Source organism: Gymnoscopelus microlampas (genome assembly GCF_963454915.1).
Source record: "Gymnoscopelus microlampas genome assembly, chromosome: 13".
Lineage (NCBI taxonomy): Eukaryota > Metazoa > Chordata > Actinopteri > Myctophiformes > Myctophidae > Gymnoscopelus > Gymnoscopelus microlampas.
The window spans coordinates 23,157,287-23,181,502 of NC_139950.1; the positions used below are offsets into that span (position 1 = coordinate 23,157,287).

At 41.0% G+C, this 24,216-nt stretch overlaps 2 protein-coding genes across 2 annotated transcripts in view; one reads left to right on the forward strand and one right to left on the reverse strand.

The window, feature by feature from the left end:
* The window catches only part of acoxl (acyl-CoA oxidase-like), a 37,869-nt gene extending 19,108 nt beyond the window's left edge, over positions 1–18,761 (reverse strand). The window contains exons 1-16 of the mRNA XM_084075553.1: positions 18,555–18,761; positions 16,994–17,090; positions 16,744–16,830; positions 15,095–15,181; positions 14,830–14,928; positions 13,938–14,052; positions 13,323–13,409; positions 12,790–12,862; positions 11,272–11,404; positions 10,733–10,767; positions 6,747–6,863; positions 4,672–4,825; positions 4,126–4,215; positions 1,859–1,968; positions 1,591–1,702; positions 1,026–1,113 (exon numbers count right to left, since the gene is read on the reverse strand). Of these exons, the coding sequence (XP_083931679.1) occupies positions 1,026–1,113; positions 1,591–1,702; positions 1,859–1,968; positions 4,126–4,215; positions 4,672–4,825; positions 6,747–6,863; positions 10,733–10,767; positions 11,272–11,404; positions 12,790–12,862; positions 13,323–13,409; positions 13,938–14,052; positions 14,830–14,928; positions 15,095–15,181; positions 16,744–16,830; positions 16,994–17,090; positions 18,555–18,688 (1,618 nt within the window). The 5' untranslated portion in view covers positions 18,689–18,761. The remainder of the gene's footprint in view (positions 1–1,025; positions 1,114–1,590; positions 1,703–1,858; positions 1,969–4,125; positions 4,216–4,671; positions 4,826–6,746; positions 6,864–10,732; positions 10,768–11,271; positions 11,405–12,789; positions 12,863–13,322; positions 13,410–13,937; positions 14,053–14,829; positions 14,929–15,094; positions 15,182–16,743; positions 16,831–16,993; positions 17,091–18,554) is intronic.
* Positions 18,762–19,953: 1,192 nt separating this feature from the next.
* LOC311058334 (C-signal) lies at positions 19,954–23,471 on the forward strand. Its single transcript, XM_084075740.1, has 4 exons — positions 19,954–20,305; positions 21,252–21,429; positions 21,990–22,084; positions 22,816–23,471. The coding sequence occupies exons 1-4, from the start codon at positions 19,976–19,978 to the stop codon at positions 23,005–23,007; spliced, it is 795 nt and encodes a 264-aa protein (XP_083931866.1). The 5' UTR covers positions 19,954–19,975; the 3' UTR covers positions 23,008–23,471.
* Positions 23,472–24,216: the final 745 nt, after the last annotated feature.

Consider the following 24,216-nt stretch of genomic DNA (forward strand, 5'->3'; position numbering starts at 1 on the left):
TAGTATAAATTCATCCGACACATTTGAGCTGTGTTAATATTTCAACACAAGCCCCCTTTTCACACTCCAGTTGTTTCACAGAACCCTGTGCACCAAGTTTGCATCTCTCTCTGACTCGCTCTGACTAACTCTGCATCTCATACAGTTTTTGTTCCTTTGTGCCATACTTTGTTGTTGTTTTTTTTACAAATATATAGACAAGAATGCAAACAAAATGGGAAAAACTCAGGAGGGCTTAGTTATATGTGCTTCTCTCCTATTGGTAAGAATATCCCCAGAATATGGATGCTGGTGTTTAATTGGTTAATTTAGAGTCTATGTTCCATATACAACATTTGTCACAGCTCACTCTCCATTCCTCCCTCATTTTCTCACCCTTTTCGTCTCAAATTCAAAACACGCAGCTCACCACCACAAAGTTATCTATGTGTCTGTGTGCGTGTGTGTGTGTGTGTGTGTGCGCATGTGAGTGAGTGTGTGGGAGGACAGTGAAAGAAACCTAAAAGGTTAAAGTCTTAAAGTGTGAAAAGAAAAAAAGATACTGTTTTCAGTTTACCCTTAAAACCATCTGGAAAACACGCACGCACGCACACACACACACACACACACACACACACACACACACACACACACACACACACACACACACACACACACACACACACACACACACACACACACACACACACACACACACACACACACACACACACACACACACACACACACAGTAGAAATAGTAGTAGTAATAACAGTAATGGGATTTATAACCTAATGTATGACAGTTGTGGTGTTCATTGGGGATGGATACTACATTTTGTTTGAATGTAAAAACTTGTAATTTAAGCATTTAGCAGAGTACATAATATACTGGAACAAATTAAGAAGTAGATAATCTACCTGCTATGTAAACCATCCATCTGTGTTCAAACTTTAGATTTGTAATAAAGTCAGACACCCCAAAGATATCAGGTAAACTTAGTGTCTTTTTTTGTATCAAGGCTCCTGGTAGTAGCAGTACTTACCCCTGTGTATGTGAGCCAGGGCCAGACTGGTAATATGGTGCAAACAGGAGTTCCAGGCATCAAAAAACGGGTCTTTATTCTTTTCCACCTGTAAAAGAACAGTAGAACAATACAAAATGTTTCCTCTTGGCTCTTTAACCACTTATGCCACTTAAGCTCACAACAGTAACCTGTAAGCTGATTGTATGACGTTCTGCATAGTAGTGTATATCTGTCTGTTTTCTTAAATGTCATCATGATTTGAGTGCGTGGGGATCTCATTTTGTGCTTTTTTTGAGTGATCCAGTTTGGACCTTGTATTGTAAATTGTACTTCCATGTACTGTTTCCATGTCTTTTCTAAATAAAGTATTCAATCAATCAATCAATCAAACGTATTGTGACGCGTTGTGATAGTAAATCTGCTACTTTTGCAAAAAGTACAAATAAAAAAAATTGAAAATGTTTTTAAGAATTTCCAAAATGGGGATGCCGGAGTTAGAGTGGTTAAATTCTTAAGTGGGTCACTATTCTACTACAGATGAATCCCAAATGCAGGTTGCCCTCCCCCCCAGACACACACACACCTTGGCATAGAGTCGGGCTGCCAGGCTCCGCTGTAGGACTCTCTCTCGGTAGGCCAAGGCTTTCAGCAGGAAATTCAAATCTCCAAGCCTGTCTACATTGAACCCTAGGAAACTACAGAGAGAGAAAGGGAACAAGAAAGGGAAACAGAAAGAGAGAGAGTTAGAACAAGAGAGACAAACAGGAAAAATAAACATGAGATTCTATTAGTTTGCTTCCTAATGTGCCTGTCCATCCTCATCAAGGTTATATTTGATTGGTTGCTCTGACCTGGTTCGCAGGCCGTCGGAAACACTATTGGTCCAGCTCCTGATGAGCCCGCCCACCAGGCTGGTCTGCATCTGACGGGTATACTGGGACATCAGCTCGCGCACAACCACCTGAAGGAAACAAACACACACACGATTCTCAATGTCTTAGTCCTATATCTTTAACCCTAACCTTAGACCTCACCCTAGGAATTGACCCAATCTCTTGTCAAATAATTTATCCAGGGAACGTTGACTATATTGATATGTGTGTGTGTGTGTGTGTGTGTGTGTGTGTGTATATGTGTGTGTGTGTGTGTGTGTGTACACACACACACACACACACACACACACACACACACACACACACACACACACACACACACACACACACACACACACACACACACACACACACACTCCATGTTTTTCCATGTGAGGGAAATCTGATTTGTGTGCGTCTAGACTTGTCAATTGTAATGCGTTCCAGCCTGATTTGGATGACAAATGTTCCCATTCAAAACATCCAGCGGAATCAGCCACAGCCATGTGACCACTGAAGTAGGCTGCTTTATAAGGGATCAGGAGGTCACTTCAGGATCTGAATGCATCAGGCCTCTGAGAAATTAAGCATCGTGTTAGTTCATGCAGGACACGGGAGTCATACACACCCCCCAGCTATGATCAGCTGTCAAACTGCTGACTGAATAAGTGTTTCTAATCAGCCACGCTTTTCTACACACCAATCACAGCTCAGGATCTCAACAAGAGGTCCATTTAAATATGTCTCCCTCCTGTACTGGATCTCAGCTATTCCATTGCTGCCACACATGCTGCTTCTGGCAAAGCTTTGCCTCCACCACCCCAGCCTCCACTTTTCTAGTTCAGTGTCTTGCATGACTCAAAAGTTGAACTGATATTAAATATCTTTTGCAGCTCTAAAGGTGATTTAGTTTAACACGCTGTTGCGGAACTATCAACGTAAAGTATAAGTTTATTCCAATTGTTGCAACAACAAAAAAGTTAACCTTATTGATGACGTGAGTGTTCGTGACTGAATTGTAGCTTTAACATTCACATTATGATCAAATGCTGAATCTATATACAGTAGATACAAAAGAATGATGTTTAGGCTGTGGGTTGTATTGTCCTACATTGGCAGTTTGAAATCAAGTTACCCATAGAGTTGTATGAAACAAGTGCAAGAGGTGTGCCATCAACATGGTGGAGAACATCCAAACTGAGGAGCCACCTGAACCCACCCGAATCTATTTCACCTGATGTTCTTTGGCTAGCTAGCTCAAAAGAAATTCAAACTAAAACATTCCTTGACCAGCAACAAGCTGGTTAACCACTTAAAGCCTGTAAACTTAGTTGACTGGGGGCTCTGTACTAAGTCAGCTATTATTTCCCTCTACACCAAATCTTTTCGTCAAAAAATAGAAGATTTACAAGCTTACAACGTGCTATAGATCAAGTAGTTAACTGATTTAATGGATAGAAGACCTTGAAGTCAGGGTGCTAGTAGTACAGCAGGTTAGCTACTCGTGGGTTAGCATCCTGCATTTGTAAATGAAATTCTTAGAATGTATGTTACTTTGGGCTCAGTGGGAGTCATGTAAAAACAAACCACAGAGGATACCACTGTTGTGTAAATGCAAGGAGTGGCTTAAATTACACAGTCAAACTCTTTGTTGCATATTGCAGGATGATGATTAGTGAACATATGGCAAATTCTGGGTGAACAAGAAGAAGTTCCTCAAATCAAAGGATGGTAAAGGTTCTGTTTTGTGCATCACTTTCAGAGTTCATGTATATGCAGATATCTTGCATCATACACTTCACACATACAAACACACACGCACACGTCTTTACTGTACATGTCTGTACAGGTGCTTTTGCTCTCAGGACATATAGTTGCAGTCGCAGAACTAAACATACCTTGAGAAAGCAAGCGTGCATGTATACACACAGAAAACACCAGAAACGGCAAAGATCACTCTAACCAACCAGATAAACTAGTTCAAAGAAAGATTACAAAAAAAAAAAAGCCCTTTCACTGTTTGCAAGAAACACACAATCAAGAAACAATGCCAAGTTACACATTTTCACTTGAATGAATCAAGTGTTACAGACTTAGCGCTGATTCTCTGTGTTGTTATCCAAACTGCTCTCTTTGTAATGTTTAAACATCACATACTGTATTTGACAGCCTACCATGACACTTTGAAATCATTTTGGTTATTTTAACTCAAAAGAGGTGATGGAAGAGAGGCTGTGAAAACCTACCTGCAACATGACCATGTTGTCTCCTTCAAACGTCACAAATACATCAGAGTCACACTTCAGAGCAGGGATACGATTCTCCATCATGAAGCCCTGAAAGACATACCATCCATTAGACCATTGGTTCTCAACCTATGGGCGGGGGCCCACTGGTGGGCCGTGAGGACATTGCAAGTGGGCCCCCAAATAATTGACAAAACACTAAACAATATCAAAAAAACATATATAATGAAAAGAATGTCACAGTATTTTTCATAACATGCTCTGAAAATGGCAGCCGATGGCAATGTGTATTAATTAAGTGGTTAGATCGGTGGTTTTGAGATTTTCAAGTGGGCCCTGTTCCAGAAAAGGTTGAGAACCACCACTGCGTTAGGCTGAGTACAGTATATTACTAATGCATCTGCTATTAGGCAGCTGTAGTATTAGCAGTACTGGCTGAAGCAGCTAGGTAGCTACTACAGTGAGGTTTAGTGAGATTTAGCAGGGCGTTCTACTACTGCACTCACACATGATCTGTATCGTTCACTCAATCATCTGGCTACTGACCATTCCCCCAGTGCATTCCCTGCACTCCTGCAGACATTGGATGTTCTGCCAGGTGCTGTAGGCTTTGAGTCCAGCCACCATGGCCTGCAGAGACCTGTTGTTCTGCATGTCGTCCCCACGACACAGGACGTCATCCATCACCCCTACTCCATACCTACAAACACATTGAGAACATACTGAGCAGTGGTTCTGAAAGTGGGATCCGGGGACCACCAGGGGTCCTCGAGGGGGTTCCAGGGGGTTTCCTAGCAAAATGTGGAAGAGTTTAAACACTACAAGCTCACAACCCGCCACATTGCGGCGTTTTGTGTGCTTAGTTACACATTACATACACAGTCATAGGTCATAGATACTGTATGTCATATACTGTAGACGCTGACATCATAGATGACTGATGTGATGCCAGTCTGGCCACATGAAGTCTGGATCTACAGTGGAGCCACACAGTTCCAATGTGAATCCTGAGATAGACATGATTTGATTTTTCCTTTTATCTTAGGTGGGGGTCCATAACGACCTTTAAAAAGTTGTGCCCCAGACACAACTTTTAATCTATCTATCATCAGGCTACCGCAATAATAAACACAGGAAGTTATGCATGTACATACTGCCACAGACATGTATAATTACACAAGGAGACACACTCATAAGTGAATTCAGCTAGGTTCTTTGAGGGAAAGAAGAGCACGACTGTGTGTTAGGTAGAGAGGGAGAGCGAGACCGAGAGAGAGAGAGAGAGAGAGAGAGAATCAACATTGTGATACAGGGTTGGGAACATTACTTTTGAAATTTCACCCATTTCTATAACAGATTATGGATTACCTTCCTAAAATTGTAATAAGTATATATATAATCAATTTGACTACTTAAAAACAATAATGTGACTTGATTACATTCGATTTGATAATTTTCTTTATTACCTTCTAAATAAATGAACCAGGCTAGCACACAGTATTAGGCACCCCATAAAACAGTACACGACGTAATGACAGTGGTAATAGTGCAAAACGTGATGAGAGCGGTCCTCAAAGTTGTTTACCGCCAAGAATCTTTCACACAAAGTTCTTCCATATAACATCTATGAAGGTTGTCAAGTCTCAAAACAAACACAGAAGACATTCTTGTTGGAGGGCAATGTTATCCAAGTAACTGCTACCCACCTTCCTGTATGCATGCTTCCCTGACCTTTGTCTGAAAGATGCAAAGAGCACTGTTCCCCAAATTTAAGGTCACGACCCAATTAAAATGTTAATTCATTTTCCTAATTATAATAAATGGTCTACAAGAAGTCTGCTGTGTGCTCAGATGCTGTGTGCGGGACTGTTAACACCGCACCAACTCCCTTCTCACAAACCTACAATGATACATGTACGGGACCTGAAAACATGATTGCGCAGTACTGCTCTCTCTGGCAGAGGTATCCTTCTCCAATAAGCTAAAAACAGGCTGCAGCAAGAATGGCAGAGGTGATGTTGGTGTGTGACTCCTGTGATTTCTTCACTATCGACCACGTGCGTGATGTCGAAATAAAAATAAAAGGAAGAGTTCATAAACATTGGCTTCACCAAGGCCATTCAGTGGCAAATTAATGCAGGTGAACACATCTGGAATTGCTTATCTAGCTAGCCCCCATTGACATGAGCCTACGAATTGGAGATGAAATGTTGTACATTTCAGCACAACACAGGTGTGTGTGTGTGTGTGAGAGAGAGAGAGAGAGAGAGAGAGAGAGAGAGAGAGAGAGAGAGAGAGAGAGAGAAAGAGAAAGAGAAAGAGAAAGAGAAAGAGAAAGAGAAAGAGAAAGAGAGAGAGAAGAGAGAGAGAGAGAGAGAGAGAGAGAGAGAGAGAGAGAGAGAGAGAGAGAGAGAGAGAGAGAGAGAGAGACACTATTATTAGTCAGGCACTGAGTAATGGATGGAGAAGAAATGAAAGATGATAGATCAACATATTTTCAATCAAATCTAAATAATAAAATATTAATTTGTTGAGAAAAAAGAGAGTTGAGAAAAGATAAAAGAGAATAGAACATGTTTGTTCATAGTGTGTTGTGTTTATAGTAGTTTATATTGTATTACCTGGTGGTGAAGGTGAGGGCCAGGACAGCAGCCAGGTGGGGCATCAGACGGAGGTACTGAGTCTGGTGTTCTATGATCTTCACCTCATCCTGATCCTTAGGACCAAACTGACGACGACTGGAGGATGAGGATGACAGACAAAGAAAGGGAAAGAGAGACACAACGTCACTTCTTGTTAAGATTAGTAGAAAATGTTGCTTGTGTAGACATGCCAAAATTGCAAAAAAAAAAGTTAAATCACATAAACGTCTCTATATCAAAACAGAAAAGGAGAAAACAAAACAGGCCACAACAAAACATAGCAACACAAAAACTCTCAGAATACAGAATGCGAAAAGAAAACAGAAAGAGAGAGAGAGCAAGGGGGGAAAAAGGCGAGAGAAAGTGAGAAATGAAAAATGATTGATGTGGTCACTTTTCATTCTATAGTGTGATGTATAGTATACTGTTTATCGTTATTATTTCCGCCAGGCTGCTGGTTGGGGCGCAGATCTTGTGTTCGCCCCTGTGTGCCTGCATCCACAGCTAAACTAATACACTGACCGCAACGGTATAGAGTGGGACTAGCCAACAATCAGACACAAACTGTCCACCCAGCGTATAGGATCCACTCTAAGCCAAATTTCTCAGCCCTTTGGATGAAGCTGTGCAACAATTGCCTTGTCCAAATATTTATATACGGTATTCCAGTGAATCTCCTACTGCACCTACAGTATGATGCTTGCACACTGCACACAGACAGAGACCACGCTACCTATGATGTACACACATATGCACAGGAGAGATATGCCATCAATTTAAAGCCCACATCTGATTAACACTAACACACCCTTCACACCTATGATGTATGTAGATGTGTGCTCTCACACCGTACATAAACACCACTGAGCGCAAAGTTCTAGCTGCTTCTTGTTTAAAGCTACTAAACCCTGTTAACACATCGGATGCCAGAGGTTTATTAAAATATTATACGTTCAGTGCCTGCATTTCTTCCATCCACTTACGTTGATACGTTTCCTGCTGTAGAAGCCCCGACGCGGAAGTGCATGTAAACAGAGCGTGTGTGCGAGACGGCGGAGGGTTCCGACTAACGCCTTGAACAATAATATTTCTAACGCGATCCTCCATTGCAGAGTGATCGCCGATCGGCTCGCTTCCACCACGTTAAAAAGAAATGGAGATATTAAGCTTTTAGTCAAGGAGTTAACATTGGAAAGGCCGACCGGAAGGATTTTTGACATGGATCCACATCCGGCCTATCCTTCTCAGAAACTCCTTGGATGATCCCAAAGTTTCATTTTAGCGCCCCACGTATAAAAATAAAATTGGGTCAAAAACGATCCGGACCGTTTTCGGAACTCCTCGTTTGGATTATGAAAAACGGTCCGGACCGTTTTTGGCACACAATGTGTTAATGCTGAAAATTGAACAAAAAAATGAACATTTACACTCATTAACTTTTTTTCTCCATTAACCAGTCAGAGAGTGTGTGTGTGTGTGTGTGTGTGTGTGTGTGTGTGTGTGTGTGTGTGTGTGTGTGTGTGTGTGTGTGTGTGTGTGTGTGTGTGTGTGTGTGTGTGTGTGTGTGTGTGTGTGTGTGTGCAAAAATGTACTTCCTTCAGGGTATCTCCGTTTCGTCACAGAGAGCTGTTTTGCTGAGGGTTAGTTCCTTCTCAAGTGTATGTGTGTACAATGTGTGAGCACATTTGAATGTATGATGTGGTCATGAACAAACACAATCACTCACACACACAGGGTGCACCTGCAACATGACGAAAGTTTATCACTATGCGAATCTACAGTAAACCAAGAAAACAGGTGTAGTGTGTGTGTGTGTGTGTGTGTGTGTGTGTGTGTGTGTGTGTGTGTGTGTGTGTGTGTGTGTGTGTGTGTGTGTGTGTGTGTGTGTGCGCGCGTGCGTACAGTAGTGAGCATGCTGCCTCTGTCTGTTTAGTGTAGAGGGAATGCGGAGTGACATGTAACTCAAACAAAGGCAGGCAGACAGAGAGATTTTGTGGGCCATCATTACCGTGACCCAAACACTTAATTTCTGGGGTCTTCTCAGCGGAAACTATAATGGTTATACTGGTCAAAGAAAAGACTAATTCAAAACTTCCACTCTCAAGAGTTAAATTAAGTCAAACACTTTAAGTTGTAGCTGTTTATGAGGTGGAGAGCTGTACCGTTTCTGCTTTGGAGAGGAGGGCATTTGGGTGTTTAATAAGCTTTATATGTCACTGGAAGACAGACAGGTGGACAGAGAGACAGAGAAAGACAGACTCAAAGACAGACAGCTGTGTTATGTTTACATAATCGGGGGAAGTCATTTTGCTGCCAATCCCACCACAACTCCTCAACTCTCTCTTTTCATGTATCTCTCTCTCTCTTTGTCTCTCTTTTTCTTTCTTTCTCTCTCTCTTCTCTCTCCCTTTCTCTCTGGGGATGCCAGTTTCAGAGGAAACCCCTCCCCCCTTTCAACCCACACATCCACCTACACAGTGGAAACTTCTGTCTGAACACACGCATACATACACAGATGCACGAGCACGAACAGCTGCATATTAATGAGGGTGTTTGCCAAGATTTTGTACATAATCTTTACTTTTTAAATTTGTCTTATTCTTACACAGAAACATATTCTGTGTCAATTAAAATCTTAAGCTAAAACTGACTGTGTTGACACTCACAGTATGCAGACTGACTGACAATGAGTGAGCAGACAGGGGGTTCACACGTGGCTGTTGATGAGACACATTATAGGCAATTCCTGGGATCAAACTTGTGGCTTCTCTGTTGAAAGACAATGAGGACACATTTCTGTGTAGCTGTCAACAGGGGTTGATTCTAGTACCCTGTACCCACTACAAGTATCTAAGTGTAACTAACCTAACTCAGGGTGTCTTTAGCATTGATATATATACACACACAAAATGCACATGCACACCACACAAACACGTGAGGACGCAGGGAAGACACACAACAGCGGTTGCTGCAATGGAACAATGCATGGCTTGCTGTGTGGGGGTGGTGACATACAGAACAAGATGTTCTTCTTTATATATATACGCACGCACGCACACACACAGTCTCTTTTACTTGATTTTGTTTAAATTGATCAATTATTATGATCTTGTAAAGACACTGATGCATGCATGCTGGAAAAGATGTCCAGATGTTCTCTATCAACGTAGCATTAATACTTTACTTATATCTACTTGAATGCCATCAAACATGTTTTTGTATCCGTCCGACAGGTAAATACAGCAAAGACTAGAAAATGTGCTCTTCAGACCACAGGTCTCCGCCAGGCCAGATAGCTTACTGTGGACCAGTAAAGTTGGAAAAAATATGGCGGAAAACTTGTCAGGTGGAAATGGGCATGGCTTATTTGGGGACTCGCGTAATAACATTATTTTGATTGTATGAACTACTGTTCAAGAACTATAGGCCAAAATGTGAATCTGCCAGTTATAGCGCCACCATATGGCTGTTTCTTCCTTGGCTTAGTGGGAATGTGCGTGCAAAGTATCACAGCAATCAGACACTGCGTTCATGATTTGAGGAATTTTGTTAAAAACGTTGAAAGCTAATCTTAGCCAATCAAGATGAAATATATATATATTTTTTGTTGTTGCTAAAATCGGCCTCCTGGTGGCGCTATAACAGGCCTCCAAGGAGTATGCGTGCACAGTTTCATGCCGTTCGGTCCAACGGTGCCGGAGATTAGATGCTCACACACGGACTGACACACAGACGGACAGGGGTGAAAACCTAGTCTTGGCCACACCTTCAGCCTTGCACAGACAATAAACATCTCATAAACAGTATTCCATTGAATTGTAGCAATGTTGTTATTTGATACTGTTCTATCATGTACGTAACTGTATATTTACTGGCTGAATCAAGGACATCAGGTGTGTGTGTGTGTGTGTGTGTGTGTGTGTGTGTGTGTGTGTGTGTGTGTGTGTGTGTGTGTACTACTGTACCTGTGACTGTATCGGACAGCGATGATAAGACCCAGCTATGCAAGACACAAACAACAGTTTAGTTGCATTGCAAGGAGTCAAAGTGAACAAATACATAAGCATGTATAAAATATAGGGATGAAATGATCTAAAAGAAGGCAACAAGCCTGTCCAATTGAGACTCAACTGAGAGTGAACAAAAGTTATTTATGTTTAATGTTTAAGCCAATCGGCTCTTTTCTATGATAATAATGAGCTGATAATCTTTGAGAATTTTCTATAATATTAAAAAAGGATAATCGTAATGCCCTGTGATGGTGAAGATCAGAGCAAATACATAATACTCCTGTCTCTGTTTGGACCCCTCTGTGATAGTGCCATGAGCCAAGGTCTCACAAATGCAAAGAATGTCGCCCCCTTGCTGTAAGTATAACCTATTTCACCCTCATACACCTACAGTCTTCATTTGATGGAAAATGTGTAGTAATCTGGGTCCCCTGGACTGGAGCTGAAAACCAACACATTACGGAAGAGTCTACACGACCCCCACCCCCCCATACCTTCATAGCAGCCATGGCCTGGACAGTGAGTGCCAGTCTGGTGGGGGTAAGGGCAGCTAGCATGGCATTGAATCGGCGACTCTTATTCTGGACGGGAGATGAATACACACCCTCTGCAGACACACTGCCAAACCTAGCACACATTTGGACGAGTACACAAAGGCACAATCAGAACCAGGCAAGCACGCAGGCACAGGCATAAAGACACAGATACACAGAAACATGCATATTATTGGTGTCTTGTTACATAAACACATATCTATATACATATATACACACACACACACACACACACACACACACACACACACACACACACACACACACACACACACACACACACACACACACACACACACACACACACACACACACACACACACACACACACACACACACACACACACACACTGTATATACGTACATATATCACTGGCGCCTGACCAATGGAGCCGATGAGAGCACAGACTCTCGTACTTTTGTGGGGCAAGCCTGGCAAGTTTGCATGGCTTTAGGCTTTGAAACACTATGCGTTCCAACGAAAGCCAATAGCCAGAGCTTTCAAGCTCCAAATTAAAACGAATTAAAAACTCGGGACAATGGATAAACAGGATACTATCGATTGACCATGTTATCAACTGGAAATGATGATAATGATGATAATGAAGTTGGAGGAAGATGACTTATGCAGTGAGTAGCCTGATCTTCATGAACAAAACTAACAGGCCGCTGTGCCTATGTTAATAATAGCTTAAGATATTGATAAAGAGATATTGCTCTTTATCTCTATTGCGTGCAGAAGCGCTGCACTGCGGTCAAGGTGTTGTGATTAACATTTGTCCTATAGCCTACTGCAGGCAGCAGCCTGCAGGCAGGCTGAAGACACGCACTGTGGTGTTGTTGTTTTAACTAATCAATAACTTTAAAGACTTGGCCCTAGTGATTAGTACATGTATATAGCTTTGTGTGGCTGTCTGCTGTGCATCTGCATGTTTTGCTATGATTTCTCAAATTATTTTAATTCATGACGTGAATGTACAGTATCAATGCTTGTAAGCCTCGCAGTTAATCATGTGGGCATATTCATTGTTTTTAAGCAAACTTCAAGTAGGCTACTCATTTTATCACCCGAACGCACGCAAACGTAGAGTAAAGACTATGGCCAATACATAAGAAATGAGGTGGCCCTACTTATTTCTAGATGTCCACCCGTGCCCCTCTGGACAAAGATGTCTGTATACGTCTTACTTTACCGAAACAAACAGTAGTGTCACGTCCACATCTGTTGTCGTTGCACATGGGATATGGGACATAACTCATTATACCTCATTTTGTGAAACAATGGTTTAACTGCAACTTGTAGTTGTGGATGTTATAAATGTCAAAAATAAGTATTGCGGCGACTGACAGACAGACAGACAGACAGACAGACAGACATCCATCCATGATTTCAACTGCCATGAGGGCAGTTTTAAATCAACTATCCCTTTAACATACAGGTGTGTGTGTGTTACTGACTTGCCGAGCAGGTTTTCCCTGGGTATTCTGACATGGTCAAATATGAGGATGCCATTGTCCACTCCATGTAGACCTGAGTGTGAGAGAGAAATAGCGAGACAGATTAATTAACTTAATTAACTTCAGAAAATAATATTTTCTGAAGTCTTTCTGATGTATTGGTCTGAATCACATTATGATTCAGGCTGATGTAATGGCGGCTATTAATAGACCACATGGGCGTGCCAGGCTGATGCTTGCCCACAAAGTGTACCATGGGAATTGAAGGAACACTGGGGAAAATCGGAACAGAGTTAGTTTTCTCTGTCAATATGGATTGTATCGTAAATATAGTTTCAATAGATTAAGATAATCAACAACATTTAACTGAAATGCACATCAAAAGCATGACGGTGTCCCTCGATGACACCTGGGACATTGAAAACCAATATAATTCCTTTCAGCTGGCATAGACCCATGGCCAGACTGATAACAAAAAACAACAATGAAAAGTAAACAGACATGGCAGATACATAAAATGTGTGAGACAGTACCTTCTTTATGTTTCATGTCAACAGTAGTTACTCCTGGGTTCATGATCCCATCACCGTCTCTGATTGGAACAATGAAGCAATGAGGACCTGGAAAGACACCCAGTCAACAGGTGTTGTTTTTATTATATTACACACACACACACACACACACACACACACACGATTCGCTCATGACCTGTGTTGCAAGTCATATCCTACAGTAGATCGTCTTGACCATGTGTACATGCCGAAATGCACTGAGTTGCTGCCATGTAATATTCGGATTAGAAATCTTCATTAACATGCAGTTGAACTGGCGTACCTAATAAAGTGACAATATAGTAATATGGTATTGTATATTAAGATTGGCTTATGGGAGGACGGGCCGGTTGGGGGACCTCCTGTCACTATGTCGTCACGCTCATATCACCAATGACACAGCCATAACATAGTAGCCCAAACTAGATGTGAGAGTCGCATAGCGGCACGAACCTCTGGTATATATATATATATATATATATATATATATATATATATATATATATATATATATACACAGTATACCATCAACCCATCATAAAAAACAATCATATGAAACCAGAGCAGGAAAACATCCACTCCTCCTCTCCTGCTGACCTTGTGACTCTCCACCTATGATCAGCTGGGCAAACACAGACGCATAGTTCCCCTTCATGGCGTTACCAATGTACATCTTCTGGGCGTCGTCACTAGGTGTATGGATGATAAACTCCTTGAGAGAGAGAGAGAAAGAGTGAAGAGTTGCAATTATTGTACTGTGAGAATTACCAATTGTGTCATAAACCGTGTATAACTTGGTACTAATTCAATAAATAATCAATATAATTAACTCTCTCAGTGCCCAAAACGAGTTATCCCAAGTTTTTCTGAATGCCCTCAGTGCCAAGAACGAGTTATCCGGTTAAAAAAAAAAAGACTCAGAACCCAAGATATCGTGATCCGAAGATTTGCTGCTCCATTCGCTTCTTGTTTAACTTATTATTATTTTGTTTTACTTTAAAAAAATTGCTGGCACAGTATGAACATATTCTTTTATTTCATTGGCACTGAGAGTTAAATAAATAATCCATACAAATAAATAAGACATCCACTGGAACTGCATGATAATTAAGTATAGCCTACCATTTACAAAACACTTGTATTGTATTAACTTGTAAGGGCCCAAAGTCCCCACAAGTACAGTAGAAAAAATGTGAGGACAATTTACCCAGTCCTCACAGACAAAAAAAAGAGTTTATATACAGTATATAAGAGCTTATAATTAAGATTTAGGAGTTAGGATTACAGTTATGCCTGATTTATACTTAGTTACACGGCAGTGTGAAGCAGCGGAAATAGTAGATCTACAAGCATGTGTGTGTGTGTGTGTGTGTGTGTGTGTGTGTGTGTGTGTGTGTGTGTGTGTGTGTGTGTGTGTGTGTGTGTGTGTGTGTGTGTGTGTGTGTGTGTGTGTGTGTAACTGTGTATACAGGCATACAAACCCACTAACCTGTGTTTTAGGGTCATAGTGAGCCTCAGTCAGGATGCCCCTCACGTTACTCCCATGACCCCGCTCTGTCATGGCAAACATCCCAGTGAACGCCAAATCCTGACACGCACACACACAGACACACACGTCAGCGATAGTATTCACATAGTAACCAAATAAACACCCACATAGTGTTTAATCTATTATTTTTAAAGGATGATAATATATATTCGAGTATGCAATGACATTTATATTGCAGGCATAATAATAATGTGGGTTAACATACAGTGACAGGCAGGTACCATACGTCTTTCTGTTCTGGACTTCCCAGGTTGGTGACAGCTCCCCCATACAAACCACACACCACTCCTAGCTGGGACACAGAGACCATATAATGATTTGATAATGACATATAGTGAATGAACATCTGTGTGTGTGTGTGTGTGTGTGTGTGTGTGTGTGTGTGTGTGTGTGTGTGTGTGTGTGTGTGTGTGTGTGTGTGTGTGTTAAAGGTACACAGGTACACCTGTGAGCTGATTGTTGTCAAATGTCAGCCAATCTCCTCTCTCTGCATGGTTTGCCCTTTTGTCTTGCAGTGAGGGCGATTTGGACTATGGACTTTAAAAAAGGACTTGGCAATCACTTTATGTTCGTCATTCGTGTTTGTTGTCGTGTTTGGACTCTGCAAATGTTAACTACTTAAACCCTATATATTTCATTGACTGGAGTCCCCCAGGGCTCTATACAAGGCTCCTTCCTTTCTTCCCTCACACACCAAATCTCTTTAGTGAAAATAGTCGATCAACAAGCTTGGAACTGTATCGGAACATCTCTAATTTTACTCCTAAAGTATTGGAACTTTGCTCGGAAGAATTATAACTGAAATCAAAGTAAATGCTACTGTGCTCAGCACAATCGTAACTGATAAAAAAAAGTTTGCAACCGAATAGCAGTCTACTTAATTGATGGACGGTATCCGCAGATCCGGATCTTCAAATAGTAAAATCTGCAGGAAGTTGACATTTTAATAAAAAAAGAAAACAGTGCTGGGTTTGGTGATGTTCTATATTGTCTGAATCAGCTTTGTTTGTGTTTGTTTACGTGCTAAACGGGTGACTTTGAGACTGTTTTACCATACAATGTATGGTCAATAAGGAGCGTATTTTGAATGATCAATTTCTAATCAATGGAGCAATTATTTTTTATTTCTTGTCCACCTTTGGAGTTACATCATGTCAAGGTAACTACACAACCCAAACCTCTACCAAAGTGGTCTTGCCCTTTAAGGTCATGTTGTACTTGTTAAAGAATGGAAACTTTACCCCCTACTCTGTGTCCACTAGTCAATGACACTGATAAGCAGCTGTTGACTGCAACCAGGTTGTTATCAGTGTATTTGGTGTAACCTATTGGAACCAATAAGAGGTTTGTACATTGGTGTTACATAAAAGATATGAGTATGCACACACATCCAAACCCAAAAAGGCCAGGTGCTGGGCCTGAATAAATAAGTTGACATCGGAGCCCTGCAGTGTGTGAGTTTTTTGTTTTGTTTGTTTGTTTCGTACAGTGGTGTCATAGCCAGGCTGAGGCTCAATCATCCAGCAACAGCTTGTACTATAGAGTCCTCGACGAAGACAGTGAACTCCTAATTATAAATCATTCTGGATTCTCACATTCTATAGTTAGGCAAAACGCATTTGCATTTAACCTTTGGCTGTGAAAATACACCCCGTCTTACATGACACCATTTACCTGTAGCCACACACTGCAGGGCACAAGAGATACACGTAACCAAATATAATAACCAAGGTAAACAAGTATTACTTGAACATTATGTAAATCATGTTTGGTCAGCAGATCCCTTATCTACAGAATATCTTTGTTTGCGTGTGTGTGCGTGGGCGTGTGTGTGTGTGTGTGTGTGTGTCCTACCTTCACCCCTGTGGCCAGGTCTGCAGAACATATGAGTTCTGTGAGGCTCATGCTTTTAGCAATGAAGCCTGGCTGTTTCTCTTTTACCTAGATAGAAAGAAAGAAAGAAACATAGAAAGAAAGAAAGTAAGAAAGAAATCACTTTAGTGACCAGTAGGTTCCATTATTTTAAGATCTTATAGCAGTTATGCAAAGGCATTCTTGCCGTCAATCTGTGAACAAAAACTTGCGTCATCATGATCAAACCTACCTGGTTTTTGAGGTGCTGTCTCATTAGAGGTGACTGAATGAAATAACAAACTCTCTCCATCGTCAGGTCCCTGTTCTGGTCCAGTGTCAGGTCATAGCTATGGAAAATGTAATATATAATTAATGGCTTGTTTAACTACAGTTTGGTGACTTGTTAATGGGTGGTGAACTGCTGACTTTCACATTTATTTTCTAAGCTGTCAATTTTGTTGCTCTCCCTCATGGAGCTACTTGCGGATTATACCAGGGTCAGTCCCACCCTCAGGTGGACACGCACTGACCTTTTGCACCTTAATCCCATGTATAATGCACAAACTTTTTGTCTTTTTTTTCACGCTTTTTTTTCTCTCTAAGCACCTTAACGTCTATAAGTATATCATGCACAGTATACATACATTGCTGCTATGCTCAGGCACCTTAGTTTGTTTCTTTATCTCAGGTACTTTGTAAATATGTAGATAACTTGTTTGGCCTTCTATTGTTCTCTTGTTCGATCTCCTTCCCACTTGCCCCCTCCCCTCTTCTTCTTCTCTCTCCCCACTCTTCTTTCTATGGAACTAACGTTGCGATGGGAATGATGTACAAAAACGAATTTCACACACTTTTTTACCTTGTAAACCTGTGATCTGACAATAAACCTGATTCTGATTCAGACAGCATTGGAGGCACAGACACATTCTAGGGCTACCATCAATATAAATACAAAACGACTCTTATGCATTAACTGTCCAAATCGGTTTAAAAAAAAAAAAAATACTTTGTACTTTGGATATTGGGATATGGACTGGAGCTCTTAGTGGTGTGATGCATGCCACGGTTGCCACGGATGGATAGGCTACAGATCCACCACAGGCGCTTTGCACGCACACTAGCCATGAATCAACGACGGTCGTCTGTCACGACCGTCATGGATGAACTTCAACCTGGTGTTTGCACTTTCTCCCTTTCTGGCCCGTACATCTACATAAACGTTCAGATTTCAAATATAAAGTGTTTACTCCATGGCCAGGGATGTTAGAATTATGTACGGGCCCTCAAAGGTACCCGCATATTCCGTATTGTTCAATGAAAAGCATTTTAATCCGATCGGTGGCCATTTTTTTGTATTTTCTCCATATGCTTTCAATTATGCGAACCTATCGATTGGGAGGTGTATTGCACTCTGATAAATTATAAATCTATGAGAAAATGGCCACCGATCGGCTTTTAAAATGCTTTTTAGTTTGTATTGAATAATACGGAAGATACGGGTACTTCTGAGGGCCCGTACATAATTGACAAACATCTGTGGCCATGGGGTAAGCACTTTATATTTGAAATCTGAACGTTTATGTAGATGTACGGCCTAAAAAGGGAGAAAGTGCAAACACCAGGTTGAAGTTCATCCATGACTGCCATGCTATGACAGTCATGTTTCAGGGCTACACGGACACACTCATTCGCATTACTATAACAGAGTAATACATACATGGGTTTTAAGCTATAACTTAATTTTGCAATGCATATCGGTACAGTAAAAGTACAGTAACAAGGAGCCAATTAAAGAGGAAGTAATAAATAACCTGCTGGTGTGAAACAGCTCACATCGTGAGATATCTTCGCGGAGTTGATCCTTGGCTTGCCAGAATTCACCGTCCAGATATCTGGACAGAGTAGAAGGCTCTGTTGTTGTTTCTGATGATGTGTAGGACGCCATGCCTGTTTAATTGTCAACAAGACAAGTCAGTAGAAACAGCGAGACCAAGTAAAAGAGCTGTTGCCTCTGGATGCGACGCTTCCGTAGTGATGTGACGTAGCTACAGTGGTGGGAAAAGTACTCACATTTCATACTTAAGTAAAGTATCAATACTGCCATGTGGAAATACTCTTTCACATGTAAAACCCCCGGAATTAAAAATGTACTTGTGTAAAAGTACAAAGGTATTGGTATCAAAATATATGTTTTCACAAGTTTACAAATAGCAATATTTTGAAAATAGCATATCATACTGCATCACATTGTGAGCTTGTAGATCTGCTATTTTCAAATGGCCAAACTGAAGTGGCTAATGTGTGTTTTGTAATAATAATCAAAATCTACAACGTAATTAGAAAAATACCTCAAAATTGTACTTAGTAAATGTACTTAGTTACTTTCCGCCTCTGTTTGTTTTACACGTTGCAAGTCCTAAAGGCAGCTGAGTCTGATTCTCATTTGATTTTTTGTTTTTTACACACTTCATCAAGTCGTACTTAAAAAGTAAAGAAATACTTTCCGTTTGGTGGACTTCAAAATAAGACCAGCATTGACGAATGATAGGCTTTTTGATTCATAACAAAATGAAAAAGCACTGTAGAAATGATCAGAATCTAGGCCCGGACTGGGCCTATTCATCAGCAGCAGCATCATCATCATATGATTTCCAAAATAGGCTCTATGGGCAGCAGCCATATTGTGAAGACATTCACAGGTGTTACCAATGATACTAATGAAGGCTCTGTTCCATTTAGTGTAGCACAGTGGTTCTCAGATTTTTCAATTTCCGCGACCCCCATAACTCTGAGAGTGTACAAATGTTTTGTGTTTTGTACACTCTCAGAGTTACACACTCGTAAAGGGCCATTTGGAAACCCCTTAAGGAACCATGAGATTATTTTTTTAGAGCCACTTGGTGTAGCAGAGTGTTTCCAGTGACCAGTGAGTCAACATGCACAATATCAGCACCCTGAGTCGCTGACTCTGTTTGACCAGAATGGAACAGAGCCTTCATTAGTATCATTGGTAACACCTGTGAATGTCTTCACAATATGGCTGCTGTGCATAGAGCCTATAACCGGAAAGATCCGGCCAAGAAGGGATACGGAAACGCAGACCGTTTCCTTATCCGTTCTGAACCGGATGTAGAGATTGTATAAGTCTCCTTCTAGCGACCCACAGAGGGCGCAATATATTTACCAAACACTCCATGCACGAGTGTGTCCTTCTATCATTTGCTTTGCTGTCATGGCTTCAGCAGTAGCTGTCATACAGGGGGCGAGCAGGGGACTGGGACTTGAATTTTGCAAACACATTTTAAGAAATAAAGGTCCTGGTGCTGCTGTCATCGCGACATGCAGAGCCCCAGAAGGAGCCACAGAGTTGCTGGACCTGGCCGCCCAACACCCCGACAGAGTGACCGTTCTGAAGCTGGACGTGAACAGAGAAGATGAGATCAAAGCTGCTGCGGAGGAGGTCAAGCAGAGGTTCGGTCAGGTGGATCTGATCATCAATGCCTCGGCCATGCTGCATCCCTCCGGTAAAGGAGAGACCAGTCTGAGAGATGTCTCTGCCCAGGTGAGATCAGTTTGGATTTCACCAGTGGTGTAAAGTAACTAAGTACATCTACTCAAGTACTGTACTTGAGTACAATTTTTTATAAGGTATAATGTAAGGTCTTTTTTTTTTTACTTTACTGGAGTATTTCTAGTTTTCAGTACTTTTACTGAAAGTATGGAAAATATTATGCTTTTACTCCACTTTTGATTATTATTACAAAACATAATGTATGTTTTGTAATAATAATCAAAATCTACAAAGTAATGTATATAGGGCTGAAGTGGTTAATGTATGATACATTAACCACTTCAGCCTTATATTGCGGCCATTTGAAAAATAATATTTTCAAAAGATTTTTATAAATCTGAAAACTTGTGAAATGGGACCTTCTGCACAATGAGTACTTTATAAATTAAGACAGGGTTTTACTGTAAACATTGATTGAGTATTAGGCATGACAATCTTGTCTTCTGTCTAGCTCTATGGAAATGTCTAGACTCAAATGTATTAATTTATTGATTATGTTTGATTGGTTGACAGATCAGTCCCTTTCAGAACAACACCCATCCATCCATTCATTTCATCTTATAGATTATAGATCTTCTAAGTTACGTTAAATTGTACACCTACTGGGACAGGTGTGTGGGAGCAGGCAGCCAATGCATGAGACAGGAAGAAATGGGAGATCCTGCACACTGTCTTCACTTACAGCCGAATTTTTTTTTTATTGCGAGTACAATGTTTAGGTCCAACTGACCTTCCTCAGGTATCTCATGTCATGAAGATACCTTATGAAGGTCAGTTTGACCGAAACGTACTCGCAATAAAATCCTTTTTTTGTTGCTGTAAGTGAAGACAGTGTGCGGGATCTCCCATTTTTTCCTTATCTCAGTATTTATGCCATTTAAATGTGATATCAACTATTGTATTTGATAAATATTTTTTTCTGCATGACCTCTGGCAGGGAATCATTTCCACTCTGACCACCAACACAGTGGGTCCACTGGTGATGGCCAAGTACTTCGCCCCCCTTCTCCAGAGAGGAGGAGGAGGGTTTGGTCTTCAGCCTCCAGAGAAAGCCAAGCGCCACAGTGGCATCATTGTTAACATCACAGCCAAAGTGGGCTCCATAGGTGATAATGGTACGGTACAGTCACATTTAAATAACTTGTTTAGTTCCTTGGGCAAGATTGGGCAATCCACCTCCTTTGTATGCGTTCTAATGAAACATAGTGAAAATACAGAAAATAAAGCAGCGATTGGGCGCCCTATCTTCTGCACTGCCTTACCTTTTATGCCTAAAGGTTTTTGGTATTTTTTACTATTTTGAAAAATATTTGAAAATAGTCAAAATAGCCGATCTACATCGACACGTTGTGAGCTTGTAGATCGGTTATTTGAACTATTTGAAAAAGTGTCTCTTTAAAATCACTCCCTGGGTTGAATCATATTGTACATTATGTACCTAAAGTTATGAAAGGGTCATGTTTATCTATCTAATAAGGCATTTGTTTGCAACTCTATCTCTCAAAGTCCAAGGTCAGTGTGAAGGTTTGTGTAGTAGATGGTGTGTGCTATAAAACATATAAGATGTTTGCTTTTTAGGACCCCCAAAAAAATGCTAATATATGTGCCCACTGCCCATGCTGTATACTGTACATTGTGTACGAGTGTCAACAGTTACAGCTCCTCTCTTGTCCAGGTCTTGGTGGGTGGTACAGCTATAGGATGTCCAAAGCAGCTCTCAACATGGCCACCAGAAACCTGTCTATAGAGTTGGCACGCAGTCGACCCAAGGTAGTTCATCAAATCATCATCTAGTATCATAAACGTATACATTGGAACTTGCTAAATTGAACACCAGCCTATCAGGCTACATTGAGAGCTACTTTCTCTATACAGTCTCTATCACCCTTGCTGTTGGAGTGTTCCGTTTGTTCAGTGGGTTGTGGTGAATATAATGGTTATAGTCGCTCAGTGGTTAGCAGCTACAGTATGGGCCTTTCTGTGTTGAGTTATGTTCTCTCCGTGTTCAGTTGGGTTTCCTTCCACACCACAAGACATGCATGTGAAGGACATACTGCTGCCACACCACTGCCTTGACTGATCTTATAGCTTGTACTGGTCCCTTGGGCTGCCCACTGCTCATAAAAGTTAGGATGGGCCCAACAAAGAGGCTGAATATCTCCACAGGGGTCAATAAATTATAACTTTTGTTTATGTCATTGCCTCAAAATATTTATGTCTCAGTCAGTCCGCAATGACAACTGTGTGAAAGATGCAGAAATAACTTTTAAGTGATCTTTGTGATTTAGACACAATGCTAGTAGGCACTGGCTAGCGGCCTGCGGCCATGTAAAACTTCCAGAACTGATTACATGTAATTATGTACGCAATACTGTATATGGTGTGTGTGACGTTACTGAAAGATCAGTTCCTGTATCAAAAATACCTATAATTACAATTACAGCTTCCACACAACAGCTAGGATTTCTGATTGACTCGTTATCATTTGTGCTGTTTCCCAGGTGGTGTGTGTGTCTTTACACCCAGGCACCGTCAACACAGACCTTTCCCGGCCGTACCACAAGAACGTTCCCAAGGACAAGCTCTTTAGCACAGAACACTCTGTCAACTTTCTGATGGGCATCATTGACACACTGAACATAGAGAAGACCGGCAAGGCCTACAACTGGGATGCAACTGAACTGGCTTGGTAGATGCGTGGACAGACAGACAGACAGACAGACAGACAGACAGATTGACGGACATTATGTTGATATTACACCATGGGAAACATGTTTGATGTTTGGTGCTCTTTTGCTGAAAGTGATTTTATTCTATTTTTTTGCTTCTAATCCTCAGTGCTTTAACATGTTTTCAGCACTGTCAGGAATGTTCAATCGATTAGAAGCTGGTGCTGTAATGAGAGGTTCTGAAACACATAGACAGGGAGTGTCACTGCTACCTCACTATCAAATAAGCATACAGATAGAAGAGATTGTTTTACTACCTCACACATAAACCCAGTGATTAGAACCATGTATAATTATGTGCAATGACAATTTCTATTAATTATACTTATACAAGTCACTGTTCCTTTGTACTGTATGTGCTATTAGCATTCCTTTTAAGTAAAAGCAAATATTGTTCCGTTGTGTAAGTGTGTCATACGATATGTGTCACTGCACTGAAGAGAACGTTGATGTTTTTATATTTCACACTTACTGGTAGAAAGTTGCTAAATGGTTGACAAACTCTTGGTGGACCTCTTCCCCTGAAGTCATGGAGTTATGGACAAATTCTGATATAATGTGTTTAGGTGTACATGACAGAGGAAAAGGTGGAACAAATACAAAATTACAAATCAATTCAAGGTCCTACTTTTCAAGATTTTATAAATGTAATGCTCCAACATTCTTACAGAACATATATAAAGCCCCCTTTTCTAGAGAGTAAAGAGTTAAAGAAAAAATACCCCCTTTTATCTTTTTCCCCACACACCAGATACAAACATAGTATTCATACATATATCAATACAGTAGCACTAAGTGGAAAGGGTACCAGTTGTGTCGGCAAGAATACAATTATAACCACTAAGGACTCATTTGAACAGCTGCATAGAATGAAAAGAGAAGGATAGAGAGACACATACAGTATTCCATATATATTTACAAAATGCATGTTAATGCAATACCTTGATCAACTTTTGGATATTAAGCTGTAAAGGAATATCAATGGACTAAAAGAGCATGCTGTATGATTAGAGAGTCAGGTCCCTTCAGGACAATGTCGAATCAGTCCCAGACAGACAGTATCTTCAAATAGCATTCTTTATCTTCAACCAGCCTTAAAAATAGCGTGCTTCCTCAACAGAGTGTTTGGGGATTTGGCCGGGGGTTGCAATGAGGTGTCTGGTGGGGGCTTCT

What these genes read in the sequence shown, in the direction of transcription:
- LOC311058334 (XM_084075740.1), top strand. Translation starts at nt 19,976, where the DNA reads ATGGCTTCAGCAGTAGCTGTCATACAGGGGGCGAGCAGGGGACTGGGA. An exon ending in TGAGAGATGTCTCTGCCCAG is followed by an intron (nt 20,306 to 21,251) that starts GTGAGATCAGTT and finishes GACCTCTGGCAG; the next exon opens with GGAATCATTTCCACTCTGAC. An exon ending in GGGCTCCATAGGTGATAATG is followed by an intron (nt 21,430 to 21,989) that starts GTACGGTACAGT and finishes TCTCTTGTCCAG; the next exon opens with GTCTTGGTGGGTGGTACAGC.